This window comes from Leiobunum rupestre, chromosome 1 (assembly GCF_980474605.1).
Source record: "Leiobunum rupestre chromosome 1, qqLeiRupe1.1.hap1, whole genome shotgun sequence".
Classification (NCBI taxonomy): Eukaryota; Metazoa; Arthropoda; class Arachnida; order Opiliones; family Sclerosomatidae; genus Leiobunum; species Leiobunum rupestre.
The window spans coordinates 6,932,839-6,952,950 of record NC_143384.1 but is presented as its reverse complement, the minus strand read 5'-3'; the positions used below and the strand labels follow the sequence as shown (position 1 = coordinate 6,952,950).

General features: G+C 35.5%; 1 protein-coding gene across 27 annotated transcripts in view; it reads left to right on the top strand.

Moving 5' to 3' along the window:
• Positions 1-441: 441 nt before the first annotated feature.
• Positions 442-20,112, top strand: part of trol (terribly reduced optic lobes) — a 261,569-nt gene continuing 241,898 nt past the window's right edge. For 15 of the 27 annotated variants that reach the window (XM_090174730.1, XM_090174721.1, XM_090174714.1 and 12 more), the window contains exon 1: positions 447-1,194. In XM_090174730.1, the coding sequence (XP_090030856.1) occupies positions 946-1,194 (249 nt within the window). In that variant the 5' untranslated portion in view covers positions 447-945. Of the gene's footprint in view, positions 1,195-20,112 lie in introns of all 27 variants that reach the window. The other 12 variants (XM_090174575.1, XM_090174582.1, XM_090174566.1 and 9 more) reach the window with 5 other exon arrangements.

Here is a 20,112-nt window from a genome sequence, read left to right as displayed (position 1 = left end):
TCGCCATCACTCCACGACAGACTATAATTAACCGAATTCGTTCTGTGCCATACTTAAGTTTATTATCCACTTATGATTTAACTCATACATAACATGTACGAGAAATAGGTTTATTTATAAGTTTAGAAAATTCTAAAAATAAAAGTGTCAAGGTTATATCAAAAATCATAAAATAGACTTAAAATTTTCTAACTCGCTTTAAGCGCTAAGGGTGCGTAAAAGGACGATAACGCCTTATAGGAATTTATGAGCGCGTGTCTACAGGGATTGTGGAATCTTTAGGAACGCTCCCCGATGCGCATTGGTACAAAGGATATTATCGCGTCCATGGGTTCTTTCGGAGGAAGACGACTTATATATTTTTCTTTTTCGTGTTGGCCTAAAGAAGTTTCTTCCGCCGTTGCTTGAGGAGAGAGAGAGTCTGAAGAACCTTCGAGACACGCAAACGGGCGAGGGGGCATCAGCATCTCTCGTTTCCCCCACCCGGCATCAACTCCTCTTCCTGCTGCTTCGGCGGTCTCAGTGCGAGCGGCACACCGGGTTTCTGGCAGCAGTCGCGTGGTTTCGCGCGGCGTGGCATCATCAGCAGAAGGAGCCGTCGTTTCTTCTTCCTCTCCGGTCCGTGCAGTGGGACCCACGACTAGCCTCTTCAACCCAACGACACCCAAACTAGACTATTGTTATTCGCCTTTCGCCGGTGTCTTTTCTGGGTTTCTTCGGAAATTTGCCCGTAAATTTTTGATTTATTTTTCGGCCAGGTTAGGGAGTTTTTTATTTTTTATTTAATCTTGAAAATTAAAATTATTTCAAGGTTAATATTTTTCTCTATCTCTGTCTATTTTGTTAGTCTTAAAAGTAAGTTATTCTGTCGCGTTAAGAGCTCGTAATTCGGACTCGTGGGCCAGTGAATCTTCGGGCACGGCTCTGTCCGTCATTAGGGCCCGTATGCAGCGTGAGGAGAAGATGACGTCTCCGCGACTCTCCGGAGTGGGACCTTCGCCGAACTTTGGAAAACTTTCAGGGAGGGGTCCGGTTAACGGGACGAGTCAGCCGGCTAAGCCTAACGGCACGTGCGGGCGCTCTCATACTAATACCGGCTACCGATCTAACGCTAAATTGATTAATGGAATAATCTTGGCATCGATAACGTTTTTGGCACTTCTGGCTTTGGTTTCTACTGGTGTTTACGCCGAGGTAAGTCCACATTTTCTTACTTTTTACTTCTTCTGAATCTCGCTTGATATTGCATAGAATGTACTAATTGTTGACTTACATAAATTTTATTTATATTACTATTTTTTTCTCGATTGTCAAAATGTTTTTCATTGGAAATGTGTAATATTCGAGATAATAGGTATTTAAATATAGCGTAGTATACCGGAATAATACCAAGGTTTTGCTGGGTTTTCGGTAAAGCAGGGTACGCGACAATGGATATAGAGATGTATACTACGGAATATTAAGAATTATAGAAAACGTTTTTTATTGTAAAATAATGTATTAAATGGGTGGGGCACGATGAAATGGTATAAAATCAAAAATAGCGTAATGTAATAAATTTCTAGAAAAGTTTGTTGTTTCGTAACTTTTTGATTAAAGTGGTGTACACGACGACATATTATTATTTAAAAAATGCTTAATATACCAAATGGTTTTATTCATTGTTGCGCTTTTGTTAAATTTTATCGTTAATGGGTATAGTGGTGTACACGAAGACTAATTAATGATTTTGAAATAGCGTAATATACAAATATTATAGAAAACTTTTCTGTGTGTTCGTAACATTTTTATTTTTATTGTTAAAGCGGCTTACTCGACGGCTAATTAATGATTTAAAAATAGCTGAATATAGCAAATTTGTAGAAAACTGTAGCGTTTCAGTAACTGTTTATTTTTAATGGGTAAAGCGGTGCACACGAAGACATATTAAGTATTTAAAAATAGCGGAATATAATTAAACAAACGTTTGTTGTGTTATCCGTAAAGCAAAGTACGCGACAACGTTTTACTTTTAATGGGTAAAGCGGTGTATACGACGATAAAATGTGTCTATTGGCCTATGCTATAATTTCTCCGATTTAATTACTCGTCCTATTCGACGTTATTATAAATTCCGTTGCGGCGCGAATTGAATTGTGCATCGACCTTGAAGGCGTCGTTCTTATCTTAAGTGATTTTCCTGCTATCTGCTTTTCTTGTACGGAATGTTTTTGCCCTATTTAATTGGTTCCCGTAAAAACGGAAAAATCTAGTTTTTTTGGACGTTATTTGCCCGTTGGGTATAATGAAATGCGGTAGATTTTAATATTGATAAACACCGTGATGCTATGCAAAATGTGCAATGTTTGAAATATACCCATAAATCTACGCATATTTATTAGACTGCAAAAGTGGTTTTATTTAATAATGCTCCTCGTACCTTTTAGATTTTTATAGAGTTTGAACTGTAAAACGTTTTTCACATATGTTACTCTAGAGTTCACAGAGGTCTAGTTCAAATTTATATTTATTTTATTTTATTTTATTTTATTATAATATTAACTATACTTTAATTATGATAAAATGTTTTTTTTGGGAATCCGTTCGAAGTTTACGAATTTTTCAAAAATTTCGTCTTAAATTTGATACTAGACTCCTCGAAAACGTTTAGACCGAAACCTGTAGGAGTGTAGACGTAGCTTTATTCTGTACAACCTACACCCCTTCAAGTTATCCCTTACACGTTTTCGTCGTGCTGGCTTAACCTGCCTATTTTAGCTTCAAAATAAATTGTTAAAATTTATTGGTGAAAGTAAAAGTAAAAAAAACCTAGGCCTATATCAAAATATTTTTATGTTAATATTAAATTTTAAGTACCCAAGTCAGAAACGTATGCTTAACAGAAGTATAAAATGTAAATAATAATCAGCTAGGCTAGGCTAATACCCAAGGCATCACCCTAGGCCGAAGTCATCTAGCGACTTTTAATAAGAGGCAGTAACTTAATTTCACATTCAATTAGACTCTTTGTCGTAAAAAATTAATATTGGAAATTTGGAATTTTCTCCAAGTAGAATCCCTTTGATCGAACCATTTTGACCACTAACGTCGTAAGTGTGGGTGAACGCCTTTAATAAAAAAAAAAACCGGGAAATGCGTTGATGTTTCATCGAACTACTTTTAGAATTTGAAATAGTGAAAATGTCTTGAAATGCCCCTTAAGAATAAGAATATAGAACCAATTTAAGGTCTGAACTCCCAGACATTCGGCTATAAGTTCGCCTATTCCTCGTGCCATCGCTATTCTAGGGGCGAAATTATACGGTCGGTTATTCCTCGTGGTATCGTCATGAGGTCGACTATTCTACAGGCAACTTCATTATGTCAGCTAATCTAGTGGCATCTTCATTAGGTCGGCTATTAGGTTTACCCGCATTTCGCCCAAAATAGTTCTCCCAATCCCATTTCTCCCAATTCCCATTTCTCCCAATCCCAATTCCCCCAATCCTATTCGTCCCAATCCCATTTGTCCCAAAATAGTTATCCCGAATCCCATTTGTCCCAAAATAGTTATCCCAAATCCCATTTGTCCCAAAATAGCTATCCCAAATCCCATTTGTCCCAAAATTACAATTGGTATAAACATGAATCTAAGTTTTATTTTAATATGCAAGTACATCAAATTTTGCCCATATGAATATGGTAAACCTAACCTAACCTAATCTAACCTAACCTAACCTAACCGAACCTAACCTAACGCCAAGTCAATTCACATATGGGCCCCTTCCTATTTTATTAGACAATGTCGTCAAAAAATATAATGCCGTCAAAATGTTACGCTGTATTTTTTTCGACATATCGACTCGTACCGATGAGATCTAAAACCGCGCAATTACCATATATTTGGAAAATAATGATTGGGAGAATCAATTTTTTTGGGAAACTTGATCGTTGGGAGAAATGGGAATACATATTTTTGGGTTAAATGAACTCCGGTTCGGAGAAATGGAATTGGGACAAATGGGACACCATGTTTTTGGGAGGACTGATAACTTTGGGAGAAGGTAAAATTGGAATAAATGGGAACATACCGGCTATTCTAGTCGCATCTTCATTAGGTCGGCCATTCTAGTGTCATAATTATAAGGTCGACTATTCTAGTGTCATAATAATAAGGTCGGTTATTCCTAGTGCCATCGTCATAAGGTCGGCTATTATAATTATAAGTTCGGTTATTCCTAGTGGCATCATTGTAACGTGCATTCCACGTTCGAAATAACGTCATGGCCGAGATTAATTTATGTCAAAAGCCAATTTTGGCAATTAGCGAGTATAGCTCATCTGAGAAAGTGTCCGCTCGTAGGGAACAGGCAAGTGTGTAATTAAAAACCGTTACGTAATGGACATTTGGGTAACTCTCTCTCTCTCAGCAGCGTGTTATGTAGGGCGACATCGTTTCTGTTGCGTAAGCTACTCATTCATTCCCAAAACAGGCTCGCAGCAAACATTCGTTTCAGGCAGACGAAAGTACGCAGCACGTGGCTTAAAGACTAAAACGCCTTTTGTAATAATCGACTTCCTACACGTACCACCGAACCTTTCTTGTTTTCACTCATATTTTACCAAATTAAGCGCTAGATAAAGGGTTGTCACTTTTAAAATCTTTCTACACCTGATTACTTGTTTTTGACAAACGATCTGCGATATCCATTGATTGTTCTCTATTTATAGTTTTTTTTTTAATTTATCGTGATTTTTTTAGAATATCAGTAATATATTTATTTTTCTGTGATTTTTCGTAATATTTATATAATTTCCAATGTTTTATTAATAATCTCTATTTTCGGGGATTTGTCGCAATATTTATATAATTTCCATTGATTGGTGATTAATCTCTATTTTCTGAGATTTGTTGCAATATTTGTGATTTCCATTGATTTTACCTTTTTCTGTGTTTTTCCATTGATTTACCTTTTTCTGTGTTTTTCCATTGATTTACCTTTTTCTGTGTTTTTCCATTGATTTACCTTTTTCTGTGTTTTTCCATTGATTTACCTTTATCCTTGTGTTTTTCCATTAATTAACAATTATCTCTGTTTTTCCATTAATTTAAATTTTTCTGTTTTCCATTGATTTACTTTTTTTCTGGGTTTATCCATTAATTTCCTCTTTGGTTCTGTGTTTTCCCATTGATTTACTTTTTTCCGTGTTTTTTATTTGATTTTTCTATTGTCGGCGATTTTCTTGAGTGACGACGTCAGGAATGTTATAGGTTATATGATAAAAGTGACTATAAGCTGTGACGTAGTACGATTTGAAAAACGTCATAAATTAAAATAAAACACATGATTACCTGATTAAATCATGACTTAATCTGATGAAAAGGAATCTGTAGCTTTGGCCACATAACCTAGTTATGTTATCCTCAATAATATGACAGTTGTATTATTACAAATTTAACAATTAATAAATTTAAACAAAGCAGTTAAAAATATTTCAAATTTTATTTTTCGCGTGTTCAAAGTATTTAGAATCAATATTGTAACATGCAAAACAAGTGGGATTAATAATGTAATCCGAACATTTGATCTTGACATCAGGGTTATTGATGTTTTTTTATTTTTTTAAATTAAATCTGATTTTTATTGATTTTGACTTTATTGAATCCTATTTCTGAATTAAAAATTATATTTAAATCAAGTTTTCTCTGAATACACATTGCCGAAAATCCAACGTTCGTGCGCATTAAAGTATATTAAGTGATTGAAGTCAATGATTTTTTTTAAATCCCTTGATTGAAATCAGACAACTTTCCTAGACTTTTTAAAGCTTTGTCTTCAAAACCTCTAGACTAGACTGGTTCGATTTAGACTCCGTTTTGAGTAATAAAATGTCGGATTAAAAATGATTTTACTTTCTTTACAACCACGAGCACTTGAGTTTTGGTAACAGTAATTCCTCGCTAACCTACCTGTTGCGAACGAGACAAACTTGGAACACAAAAGAACCGATCTATCTGTCTTTTTTTTTTGTTATTTTTATTTTATTTTTTTCCGAGGGGCTCGCAACCACAAATATGCCGGTAATCTTCGTCAATCGGGTACCAAAAAAATCTATAAAGTTCCTTCCCGACTTTAAGCGCGCCGGTAAACCGTATAATTTTATCTCTGATAAAAAAAGACCCCCTCTGTCGTTTTATCAAAGTAGTACGTTGATTTTTAAAGTCGAAGTTGGCCGTAGTTGACGGCAAAAGGGGGGTGGGTTGAAGAGGGCGGTAACCGCTACCGCCACCTTTTTAAAAATCGTTGAACTCTTTCTGCTAAAGAAATAACTTCACCGAGGTAAGAGAACGTATTTATACTATACGCCGCCAGGGTAACTTGACTTTGGGTCGTATATGTCGCGAGAGGAGAAGATAGTTTCGATTTGGAAGGCGAGACCACGTAACTCCAGATAACCCGTTTTTACTGAAATAAGAATTTTAAACAAATTTTTATTACGTTCGTTAATAAGTATGAATTGAGGGATTTTAAAATTCATTATACGCCGCCATGTTAGGGTTTAAAAGCAGGTAAATAAGCCTGCTGGACCTCACAATGTAACGGTCCCGGGGGGTTTCTCACTCCGCGAACTCGGTGTACACTGTGCTAATAAGAGTTCGTGAACTCTTTAAACTCCGTACCTTTAACAGTACTAACAAGGAGACGACCCGAGGTGTAACGCACCGATTTGGTTCAAACTCGGGGGTTTGGTAGACCTTCATGTAACTTGAAAAATCCTAAAGCGAAATGTCTCCATAGGCAACCGTTTTGCCATGGCAACCAAAAATGTTTTGGAAATTACAAAATGGAAATTTTCCTATTGAATATAACATGGGAATCTGAGCAAATGTAAGGGTACCCCTGTAAAGATTTTAATCAACTTCGAACTTTTTCATTATTTTCTTATTTATATTTTCTATTTTTAGCATTTTCAAATTTTTTTTTTTACAGGGGGTAGATTCCCATGTTATTTTCTATGGGAAAATTTGCATTTTGTCTTGTCAAAAACGTTTTTGGTTGCCATGGCAAAACGGTTGCCTATGGAGACATTTCCCTTTAGGGTGTTTCAAGTTACATGAAGGTCTACCAAACCCCCGAGTTTGAACCAAATCGGTGTGCAGGTCATCCGAGAGTGACTTACCCCTCGAACGGTACTGTCACGAGCAAAAACGTAATTTTGAAATCGGGCAATAGATTGGTAGTGTGGATTAATGTTGGTTGACATATACTACACTTTCAATCTATTGTAAATTTTTGCTGACCTAAGTCTGTAATTACATCATAGCAACAACCGTTTCAGAACTTTCCATACATACACCTTTCTTCATGAGCTTGAAACTACATTATAATTTTTAGAACTTAAGTTGAAAATTGCGAAAACAAATTAGTTCTGTCTTAAACAGATTAAGAAAATTAATTCATACTAAATAACAATTATATAAAATCAATTAAAAAATTCAAAAGTTTTTATAAATATGTAAAAAGAGTTTTAGTAGCGACTTAAAGTTCTCTCTACCCCGTTGTTTGACTATCTTATAGGTAAAACCTTAATATAAACGCTATGTTTAATTTTAAAAATTTTAATTTTTCCTGTCAAAATAAATATAAATTTATATTAATAACACACTGGTTTTCGTAATAGCGGAAATATTTTTTGGGTTTTAATTTAAGTAACAACAATAATGTAATTATTTTCTATTGGCAAAACTAGTTTCCCTTAAAAATTAAATCAGCCTCGTATTTTTTCTCCAAGTCTACGTATTCTGAAGCGATTGGAGCACACGCCAGTGATCTTAATTATATTTAATAAAACTAAGTAATTTTCTCCATTAAACGAATCTTCAATGTTGTAAAGATACGCAATATAGTAGCGGTATCTTTCTTGCATTGCTCCTGTTAATATAATATTATAACAGGGTTGCCATCCGTCAGGGAAAACAGAAAAACTTCAGGTAATTTAAAAAGATCCCTAAAAAGTCAGGGAATTGAAAAAGATCCCTAAAAAGTCAGGGAATTGAAAAAGATCCCTAATAAGTCAGGAAATTTTGAGAGTTTTGTAAAAAGTCAGGGAATTCAGTTTTATCTTGACTCATTTTTAAGATAATTTTACCGTAGATCTATGTCAAATTAATTTATTAATATTATTATTATTATTATTATTATTATTATTATTATTCAGATCATTGAAAGGTTTTTAAACGTTGAAATAACTTTTGTACTGATATATAAGTTGATAAAATTTTTTATCTTCTGATAAATGTTAAAGTTGAAAACTGTAATTTTGGCTTTAAAAATTTCGGGAAAATTACTTAAATGTTCAGGGAAAATAGGGAATATTCAGGGAATTTGAATCTGAGAATATTGTGGTAACCCTGTTTAATTAGGAAAGACCTCAACAATTTAAGTTTATTTTTCCTTTAAATCAAATGAAAATAAATTGAATAAAATCGTAGATTCTAGAGTTACTGGTTTTTTGTTCCGAGGCGTCATAAAACGGGTAAGCGGCGGGTGCGATTTGGGGAAGTGAGTCCGGGGTGGGCCAAGACGGGGGAGTAGGAATGAGATTCCGCTAGGAGTCAAAAGCCGAAAATATTTTTCACTTTATTTTTATTCAACCAAAGAGGAAGAAAAAATGAAATATAAAAAAAAGCCGAGGCCTACTAAACTCTCACCCCACCCGCAAGTTGCCCAATATTGAATTTCTCTAGATAAGATTGCGCCAGTATATTGGTGAGGATGTTAGAGAAAATGTTACAAAGTAACCCGATAAGGCCCCAAGTAAGGTGCGCGCTCGGATAAGTTGAAGTTTGAACCTTTCAGAAAGAGATTTGACGATGAGGCCGGTCGTCTTTCTTGGCTTTGATAACAACGGTGTGATTTTCTTACACGTTTTTCACGGCAAGGACAAATACAAATTGCGAACATTCAAACCATTTCTGGATTTTCGTATTTCAACAATCATCGTAGTGACAAGATGACGACTAAGACTTTTAAGGGCGGGGCGTTCCGGTTAAAGTTTGTGGACTTCAAGTAGATTAGGCCTACTCTCTTCCGGTCAAAGTTTGTGGACTTCGAGTAGATTAGGCCTAGCCTCTTCCGATTCAAGTTTGTGGACTTCAAGTAGATTAGCCCTACTCTCTTCCGGTTAAAGTTTGTGGACTTCGAGTAGATTAGGCCTAGTCTCTTCCGATTCAAGTTTGTGGACTTCAAGTAGATTAGCCCTACTCTCTTCCGGTTAAAGTTTGTGGACTTCGAGTAGATTAGGCCTAGTCTCTTCCGATTCAAGTTTGTGGACTTCGAGTAGATTAAGCCTACTCTCTTCCGGTTAAAGTTTGTGGACTGCGAGTAGATTAGGCCTAGTCTCTTCCGATTCAAGTTTGTGGACTTCGAGTAGATTAAGACTACTCTCTTCCGGTTAAAGTTTGTGGACTTCGAGTAGATTAGGCCTAGTCTCTGCCGAATCAAGTTTGTGGACTTCTAGTAGATTAGGCCTACTCTCTTCCGGTTAAAGTTTGTAGACTTCTATTAGATTAAGCCTACTCTATTTCGGTTAAAGTTTGTAGACTTCTATTAGATTAAGCCTACTCTCCTCCGGTTAAAGTTTGCAGTCTTCTAGTAGATTAAGCCTACTTTCTTTCGGTTAATGTTTGTAGACTTCTAGTAGATTAATCCTACTCTCTTCCGGTTAATGTTTGTGGACTTAGTAGATTAATACTACTCTCTTCCGGTTAAAGTTTGTAGACTTCTATTAGATTAAGCCTACTCTATTCCGGTTAAAGTTTGTAGACTTCTATTAGATTAAGCCTACTCTCTTCCGGTTAAAGTTTGTAGACTTCGAGTAGATTAAGCCTACTCTCTTCCGGTTAAAGTTTGTAGACTTCTAGTAGATTAATAACAACCCGCGAAATCCTGATTCCCGCTTCAGCGAACTTGTTTTTATAACGTGGTTCACACTAGCCTTTGAGAACCGTTTTCAACCGTTTTGTGATGGTCAATTTGAAATTGTTTTGAGTCACTTCGATAGAGGGATCGTTGAAAAATGGAATTTTACTTTTTAAAATTAATTTTGATTTCTCAAAACGATTGAAAACGGTTCTCAAAGTCTCTAGTGTGAACGCGACTTATGTTGCTCGAGGTCATAGCTTTATTAGAATCGTTTTGACACGCGCACGTGAAAATCTGAGGTTTCTCGCGCCCTACACGCGCTCGTTAAATTTGTGACGTATTAGCTACATTCAAACAAGAAGGCCACGTTAATTTATTTCTGAAAATTTGACATCATGAGAAGGAAATATGTCACCAAGCTAAAAATTCAATGATGATCAGCCGAAAATTATAATTTTACAAGTGATACAGAATCGTACGATGAATGAACTAAGCATTTTATGTAATATTCTGATTAAACATTAATATGGAGGCCAAAGTTTTATAATTGTGATATAAAGAAATGTCGTTCAAACACCGTAAACGTTACATTCAAGGTAATTTTCGTTGCCCTTTGTACGAAGAGGCTGGAATCATATGTTATATAAAATTAGGTTTGGTGCTAATTTATTATGTAGAGCCATTAGAGATAAAATTACTTCCAGAAAAGAGTTGTTTTAAAAATTTCAATTTTCCAAGAATAATTTTAATCATTTCGATAAGGACTATTTATCTGCAAAACTGTTTTAGTAAATCTTAAAACAATAAAACACTATTGTGAATAATAGCTTAAAATATTAGAAAGTTTGTACAACAATTAAATTTTATAAATACCAATTTGTACCGTTAATTCAATTGTTTTATATACAATCTGGAACCTATAAATTATTTAAAATCAATTTATTATAAGGTCTTTTGACAATGGTCTAATTAAGGCATGGCCCTTAATGCATTGGGACCCACACAAGGCCACGTTACTGACTAGGCGATATAGTCAATTGACTCTTAAAGGACACGGATTTTAAAGATCGGTTTCCTTACAGTTATTTAACGAAAACAAATTGAAATTTTTTCGTAGAGCCCAGAAAACTACTAACGTGGCTCTAGTCTTACAATCTGTGCCATTACCCTCGACGAGTGAACCGTCAGTGACGTGCGTATAGATGGGGACCGTAATCCCAGTTTGCATTGGGACCCAATTTATCTAGTTACGCTATACCGTCTATTGAGATTTCCATTCTGTATCTTGTACCAAATGGATTGAATTTCGAGCCGAGAGGCCTTGATATTGATGGAATATATCGTAATTTTTCCGGGACACTTGCCGAAATATTTCTTAAAATATTTCATAAAGAAATGGTGTCTTTAATTTCTTAACATTTTTCATCAAAAAAGGTTTCTTTAAAAAGTGGTCATAAAAGATCACTTTGCCAAAATTATTTGGGAGCGTATGCTCTCCATTTCCCCCTGAAAAAGACCTCCCGGCTCAAAATTAATCCTCAAACGTAAAGGACCAATTAAATCTTTAAAAAAAACACTCGATACCTTCTCATTAAAAGTCAACATTTTGGAGAAATTGAGATTGCGTTTGCTTTTTAAATTCGCGTTGAAGCAGCTCGCAAACCTCCCCGGGCCCGAAGTGCGCAACCTACAAACAATACTTCTGTATCGAATTTGCTGTCTATAGCCGCTTGTCTAGCTGTTACTGAAAATTGGAAACCAAGGCCTAGTCAGCGTCGAAATTAGAATGCTGCCCTCGTGTCCGCCTCCCCCTCGAGAGAGTCGACCTCCGATTTCGTCCCACGCTTTGTCTGGCTTTTTCAGTTCACTCTTTTGTATGTACAACTGATGAGGAAATTCACTTTCGAAACATAAATAATATCGTTTCCGTTATTAGGACGAAAATTGTTAAAGTTTGACACTCACCAGCGAGACTCCCAGCGACGTGGGTGTTGCTCCTTCTCCCAAACCCAACACACTCACTCGCGCTAGTGAGGAAGTTCGACCAAGAATGTATTCAGTATAAAGGAGAATATTAAACTGTAACTATGATTCCCGGCTTTAAAAGTCGCTTGACGACTAAAGCCTATGGTGGTGCCGTGGGTATTAGCCTAGCTGATTATTATTAATAGTCTCCGTCTACACGAAGAGAGCTCGCGATCGTATCTTAGTGTCTTGTCCCCGGGTTAAGGCTGGGCGAATAGCCGAATTAACCGAATAATTCAGTCGATTATCGAGACGGTTATGGTTAATCACGATGCCAATTGAGTGCTGCTCGTATGTTCTCTATGAACCCGAATACGTTCTTGGTTTAATTTTTTTTAATAATACGCGTGATCTAGACTATGTCGTAAGTTATTTGAAACTGTTTATATTGATTCGTAGCGAGCGGTACCGAGTGAAGTTTCGTTATTAACCTCTCAAATGGCAAAATGTCTTCGTCATAAGCATTGTAAAAGTGAATCGATTTGAAAGATATTTCTGTGTCGTAAAGCAATCCAAAATTAAAATTTTCATCCGTGGTCCGAGATATTCGAGGTTAACGTTTATAACACAGTTTGTGCGAACCTACGACAACGAAAAAAAAGCACTTAAGCGTATTTGAAAACATTTCGTGATATTTTGTTAATGATTTATTTAATTTGTTATATCTGAAGCAACACGTTTCTTAAAATGACGCCAGTGATTCGCTTCCTAGTCAGGTCTCTAGATCAGGGTTCATACAGACCTGGGAAATCTGGAAATATCAAGAAATAAGATTGTTAATAGAAAAGTCAGTTAAATATTAAGGAAATTCCCAATTACTTGTAAAACCTTTATGAGGATTCAAAAAAATTGGGGTAAAAACTACCAATTAGAATCTATAAGTATATATCTTATTAAAGATTTGACTTTGTTACAATAACAATATGGAACGAGTTTAGTTTAAATCTGAATCATGAAATGAGTAACCAAGTGTTTGTAACATAATAAGATGAAACCTTCGTTAGCCTTGGTAAAAATCAAGGTAATCGTTTTTCCAGTAGCTGTACACTTTTAAAAATAGGTGCACACCTTACTTACACCTTTTTAACTCTAGAAAAAAGCATTTTATGTAAAACACCTTTCTTAATTTAACGTTTTCTCATAAGGGTGTTAATATGGTGTGTAACAGTAAAACAATTTGTTTAAATTATAGATTATGCCAAAATTTTTTAAACTTACACCTTTAAAAAGAAAACAATATTGTTATTTACACCTGTAATGTAGTAAAAATGTACTATATATACTTAAGAAGGATAAATGTACCAAAAAAGTGTGAAAAAGGTATTAAAGATTACTTTCAATTAAACCTTTTTTCTTGAATTTTTGGGTAATAGTGTAAAAATGAAGTAATTTAACACCTTCAATGGTGTGAGTTAACACCTCTAAACAGAACAAATTTTTTAGCCAAAAAATGTTCTTTAAAAATGTTGAAATATACCTTTTCTTTTAGAGTGTATGAACCTTAGATACAAATCTGATTCGAAAAATATAGAGTAAGATAAAATATTTAAATTCAATGTATTCCTAATTCTATAATATATCGTAGGAGCAATTCCATTTTTATTCTCTCTGTGAAAATACCACCACAATTGGATTTTCAATTAGGTATATTCTATTGTAAATTTTAAAACTTTATTGGCTGAGTTTCAGTCTTTACTTAAGTCTAAATTAAATTCTTAATAAAAGTTTTAGTTTTATAATTTTTTTCTATTTAGCACTTAAGTAATTGCAGTGATAATGAGGAAGTGTAGGGTATTATTGTAATTTTTCGTAATAAGACTTAGTTTGTAATTTTTTGCTAAAACCGCCCTTGGATGAGAAGTACTTATATAAACTAAGTATATTCTAACAACTAGCGACAAAAGCCTCCCAGTTCTAGTGACATACAAACCTCAGGGCCTAGGCCACGTAAGAGACTACTAAAGTTTTCCCTTTCATTATTTCTCTTTTATTTTTTCCCCAATTGACACTCTGGCGTACTGCTCCATTGAGCGAAATGAAAGGGCACTTTTCTGTTTGAAGGGCCCACTTGTCAGATTTGCATACGGAACTGTCTCGCCATGGCGTCAATTTTTGTTGTTTTGTTTTAAGCTCGTGAAAACCAAGTGGCCGCCGACTTTGATTCTCGGGTTACGCGTTACTCTAGTTTCTCCCACAACGCGTCAAATTTAGGTAATCGGGTCGGGACTTTGCGCCCTTAACATACATACATTTCTGGGGTTTCAAATTGCTCGAACTGCCCAGTTTTTTTTTTATCGAAATTTAACAAGTGCGGTGAATTAGATAATATGAATGGTACACGAATATAGTTTGAATTTAAGTTATTTTCCACGCTTGTCAACACAATTTGATTGGTCGTATCTGCTAACACGAGGAGGTGCCACTTGAAATTAGGGCAGCATTTTTCAAATGATTCTGTGACCCTTTAAATTCAAATCTCACCAATATCAGAAAATATTTCACTCATATTTGATAAAATCGCAAAACAATTCTAAACAGATTTAACAGAACAAAAATTTCTAAATTTCTCCAATTTTAAAAAAACTATGGCGAGTTTAAACAAATCTACTCTGGATTTGGTATAACAGAAAAAATTAAATTAGAAATTCCACAAATATGACAGTAATATTAGAGGACAAAATTATTAATATTATACTTGTAATTTTTTTTAATATTCAATGTGATGCAGATAACTTAAATTTCAAACTGAGTGATTTCGGAAAGAAAAATCCAATTGGAAAAATTCTGATAGAAAAACTTAAATTCAAATTCCATCAATTTGCCTAGAAAATTAAAGTTAAAAATAAAAATGTGAGGATAGGGATGGGACACCCGTGATGGAACTCGACCACCACCAGTTGGGGATTTGGTTGGCCGTCCTCACAAGTTCCGCCAATTATCTGCCTGCCAGACTCGTGGGATTACAGCAGTGTTGCCAGATGTAAAAATAAATTATGGTACACAAGCTCTAAAATTTTTGAATTATTGGCAAAATTATTTTACTTCCATTATGAAGGCTAGTTATGAGATATTGTGATTTTTCGAGTTAAAACTAGGAAAAATTGCCGTTGGGAACGTCAAGATTTAATTTAAACAAAGGGAACTAATAACCTTTTTGAGCTGAAAATGAGAGTATATTGTTAGAGAGTCCTATCAGAATTATTGAAAATATAGTATGTTCTATCAGAATTATTGAAAATATAGTATGTTCTATCATAATTATTGAAAATATAGTATGTTCTATCAGAATTATGGAAAATATAGTATGTTCTATCAGAATTATGGAAAATATAGTATGTTCTATTAGAATTATTGAAAATATAGTATGTTCTATCAGAATTATTGAAAATATAGTATGTTCTATCAGAATTATTGAAAATATGGTACACCCTATTCATATTATTGCAAAAAGGCCATATTACACACTGTTAAAATTATGGTACGACTTAAATTCCAAGCTAAAATTATTGAATTGTACCATAATTTTGTTACATCTGGCAACGCTGGATTACAGGACTACGCCACTAGCCCCGCCAATTCTTAGGTTTTAAGATTAAGGGTAGTAATCTACTAAAACGCGTTAGGAAGACTGGTTTTTAACGTAACTAGCGCCAATTAGCTCTAGCTTCTGTTAAGTCTGACGGCAGAAATGTGGAATTCCTTGATCCGATAAAAACGCTATTTTACACTTTGTTTCAATGCCCTGATGGATCGATTTGAAACGCCCTGTATATTGTACGCGCATTTGAGTCTAAAGTATATTGAAGCGAAACGCGTCTTCCGTGGAGGGTAGGGGGAAATTGACCTGACTCGACAAGTCCTCAAAGGATGTCTGCGCTTATACGCGTACTGTCTCCATTGTTTGGCGTCGTCGATGGCGCCGCTGCGGGGGAGAAGTACGTTGATTTAATAAATCTTTGGAAACAATTGGCGATATTCGGTCGCGATAAACGGTAGACTGTCCCTTATCTGGCAAGGAACGTTGACCCGGCGCGCCCAAGGTTTCCAGTGGCGCACTCGTAATTGATGTTGGAAGGCCGCTAATTTCTAAGGTCTCAACTTGGAATGCGCGTCGAAGGGAGGCCTGTAGGTCTAGTGCTCTCATTATCGCTTGATGAAGTAATTACGGAGGGCGGGTTCCCTTTATTTTCGCCCCTGTTCACGAATTGTTGCCTTCAGTCGCCCTCGGAGCGCACTGCTTCTACCCAATCGTTTATTTCGGTATTCCACGAATTTGTACCGCGTTATTTATTAGCCAGCATATAGTCCAATTGTTTTGCTTTGAAACTTTTCAGGTTATTCATTTGGTAGGAAATACGCTGATATGATTAAATCGTAGAAAATGTAAGCTCTTTTAGGCTTGAATTTATTGGAGGTCGCCATAGCCGTTTTGGAAGAAATATTAACAGTAAAGCTATGCATGGCGGCGTCCTGTACAGAAAATAACGTTGGGATCAAGGTTATGGATGGGCGAGTAAAACAGTGTATAGATTTAAAACAGATGTAGGCCCGGCAATCACCTAGTTTGAGAACATCTAGGGAAATTATTTCCTAAGTAATCTTACTAATGGATAAGTCTTAGCTTTTACGGAACTTTGGAAATTTACTGGTCAGTCTTTTACCTTTTCTTTTTCTAGCTCAACTGTGAGCTGAATGATTGTAAAGTGTTTTGAGCGCTCTTTTCCTATTCAAAGGCACTTCGTTTGTATTCTTAATTACAAGGTCAACCTGGTGAAAGGGTCTCGACAGAACCAATCCCCTTTTATCCTGCTTTAGACACCCGCGATATTTATCTCTTACGAAATTTGGGTATAATATTTTCCTCCCTATTGTTGAATGCAAGGGCTACGTATTTATAGTTTTTCAATTTGTTTTTTCGTTTTTGCAAGACGCGAAATACGACTACGGATTAGTGTTTTTCTTCAATTTGTCATCTCTTTTTGTATTTTGTTTCCTCTTGTATGAAAGCTGAATTCGCAAAAATCCCCATCTCTCTTTCATGACATCTAGAAGACGTTTCAAAGTCACTTTTGATCTCGTTAATCAATGGGGTACATGGAATCAAATATTAAACAATAAAAAAAATGGAATGGTTATACAGTCACTCTTAATATATTCTAGTACCAGATAATATATTGCAGGTTTATCATTTCTGAGTACTAAAATGAAATCCAGGTTTTACTTAATACTTGATAAAATGTTAAACGTTTCACTGTGATCAGTATAGAGAAAGTGTTAAAAGATTTACTTTGATCAGTACTAGATAAAATGTTAAAGGTTTCATTTTGCTCTGTACTAGATAAAATGTTAAAGCTTTCATTTTGCTCAGTACAAGAGTATTTATTCCATGTTTCTCATTGCTCAGTAGAAGAATATATATTCCAGGTTTCTCATTGCTCAGTAGATTATTTATTCCAGGTTTTTCATTGCTCAGTAGAAGAGTATATATTTCAGGTTTCTCATTGCTCAGTAGAAGAGTATATATTTCAGGTTTCTCATTGCTCAGTACAAGATTATATAATCCAGGTTTCTCATTACTCAGTACAAGATTATATATTCCATTTTTATCATTGATCAGTACAAGATAATATATTCTCGTTTTGTTATTGCTTGCAACTTGACTAAATATTCCAGGTTTCTCTATGCTCAGTACTAAAGAAAATGCTCCAGATTTATCTAGAACTTTTTTAACGTAACTAGCGACAGTTTCCTTAACCTTCTGTTAATCCTGGTGGCGAAAATGTGAAATTATTATTGTTATTACTCCCGTTAACGATTAACTTTAGGTTACATAGGGCAGTTTAATGTTCATAACGTGATAGCTTCTTCATAAACACGTTAATAATGATGCTGCATATAAATTTAAGAAAAGTTAAAAACACAATATAACGCTTGGAGATTTAGGTAGAGCATCAACTGAATAAACTGAAACAGAAGGGGAAGGATGCAACCTAAGACAGGAAGCTCAAATTATTTTTCGACGCGATATAATTTCGATAAACGTTTGGAACGCTTTCCGTCCAAATGTGACAATGCGGCACAAGCGTGGAAACCCGAGAAGGCTTGTTTTGTTTTTAATGAAGACCCGGAGATGACGTCGGTGTGGGAGGGCGGAGAGATCTTCTCGGGCATCTCTCCAAATCGCGGAATTATTTGGTCGCTGCTCTTTGAAAACTTTTACTCGAATTTCTTTTGTTTTAGTGACTAAGAGCCGGATGAAGGTTCTATTAAGGAATACAAAGGGAGGACGGAACGAAGGGCTGGTACACATTTCGTCGGCCTTGCAGTATTTGCCCTCGCGCCAGATTCTTAATTAAAACTTCACGTTGATTGTTCTTCTGCCCGTCGTTTCATCATTCGATATTATCTCTCAATATTTTGGGTTATTGCGTTGATTTCGTACATTTTTATCTTTTAAACTGTGCTCGTGTAATTGTAATTTCATTACCTGGGGCTAACCACTGTGAGATGGCCTGTACACCGATTACGCGTACTCAACACAGATACCGGTACCGACTGTAAAGATTACGCGTAATCTCATTAGTACAGTCAAAGGTACGGGCTTGTACACCGATTACGCGTACTCAACACTGATACCGGTACAGTCTATAAAGATTACGAGTACTCAACACAGATACAGGTACAGACTTTGAAGATTAACCCGGCCACCTGAATTAAAGGCTTTAAAAGTCGCTCGATGAATTAGGCCTAAGGTGGTGCCTTGGGTATTAGCCTAGCTGAATTAGGCCTAAGTTGGTGCCTTGGGTATTAGCCTAGCTGATTATTATTACTCGTAATCTCATTAGTACCGTCAAAGGTACGGTCTTGTACACCGATTACGCCGAGTGACTAGCCACTCGCTTCATTAATGGTTGGGGTGGTGTTTTATTTAAGTTCCTGGTCCTTTTGTAACAGGTGGTGTTACCGCCCTTTGATCAGTGGCGGTTATCATGAATAAACGAAACTGGGAATAATTAAAAAAAACCAACGTTGACCAAATCTTTTGTCAGAGCACGTCCACTATAGGCTACTGTTACGTTTGTCCAATTTACGAAAAATTGAGGGGCAGATCACTTCCTTTATTATTACAACATATCCGGGTTATTTAATCGTAATTAAATATGATTAAAATCATATTGTAGCTTCGACTGTATAAAGATGAGAAATGATTGAAATACGATTAAATATTGTATCTTGATTATTAGGACATTCTGTAACAGAGTGATCTGCCCGTCGCGAAAAATAGTTAAAGGGCATCACCGGTGCTAGAAACAATTGGGTAAAAATCGAGAAGCTCCTGAAACTAGCAAAATTGAAACGCCAGTGTAGATCCCATATATACTTTAGAGATCACGTAAGGTTCTAAGAAATATGTTTTATAGAGTAGCTTGAATGAATAGTGCATAAAACCATAAGTTATGATACCTGAATCGTCTGGTGGAAAATTTATTTTTTATCTTAAAAATGACTAAGGACTTCTACTTTAGGAAAATCATTCCACAGAAAACAAGAACGTTGTGGCTCGGAAATATTGGTTTCACTAATAGGTGTTTCTATAAAATACGGGAGGTCACGTGTAAATGTTTTTTTCTGAGTCACTAGCTATAATTATTGAAGATAGAGAGCGTGTTAAACGCGTGTGCCAATAAAGCACTATAAAGCTCAAGCCTGTAACGTGGAGAAAAACATTTTACACTGTTAATTTTTTATTGTTTTATTTTATGGAAACGCTTATTGGAGAAGATAGTACTGGTTTTAGGGTTGTTAAATAATAATATTAATCAACCCGGGAAACCAGTACGCTTAAAAATACTCGATATATTAGAAATAATTGAAGTCCAATAAAACAAGTAGCTTTGAATTGTAGTTACTTTTAGCTGTCCCCTAAGAAGACTACTTATTCGGCCCTAAGTCCAGTAGCTTTGTAAGAATCTTGCCATTTCTCTCCAGAATGCAAATTTACACTGCAACTGGCAAAATATACTTCCGTTTCCATTTCTGGACATCTGTAATAGCCACCAAAGCGTGAAGTACCAGACATTTGACGGGTTAAGCCATTGGTAGATAGTGCGTACAGAAAACTTGTATTTATATTGTACCCTTTTCTATTTATGAAAATGTAAGAACGTAAGTTTTCTAGCAA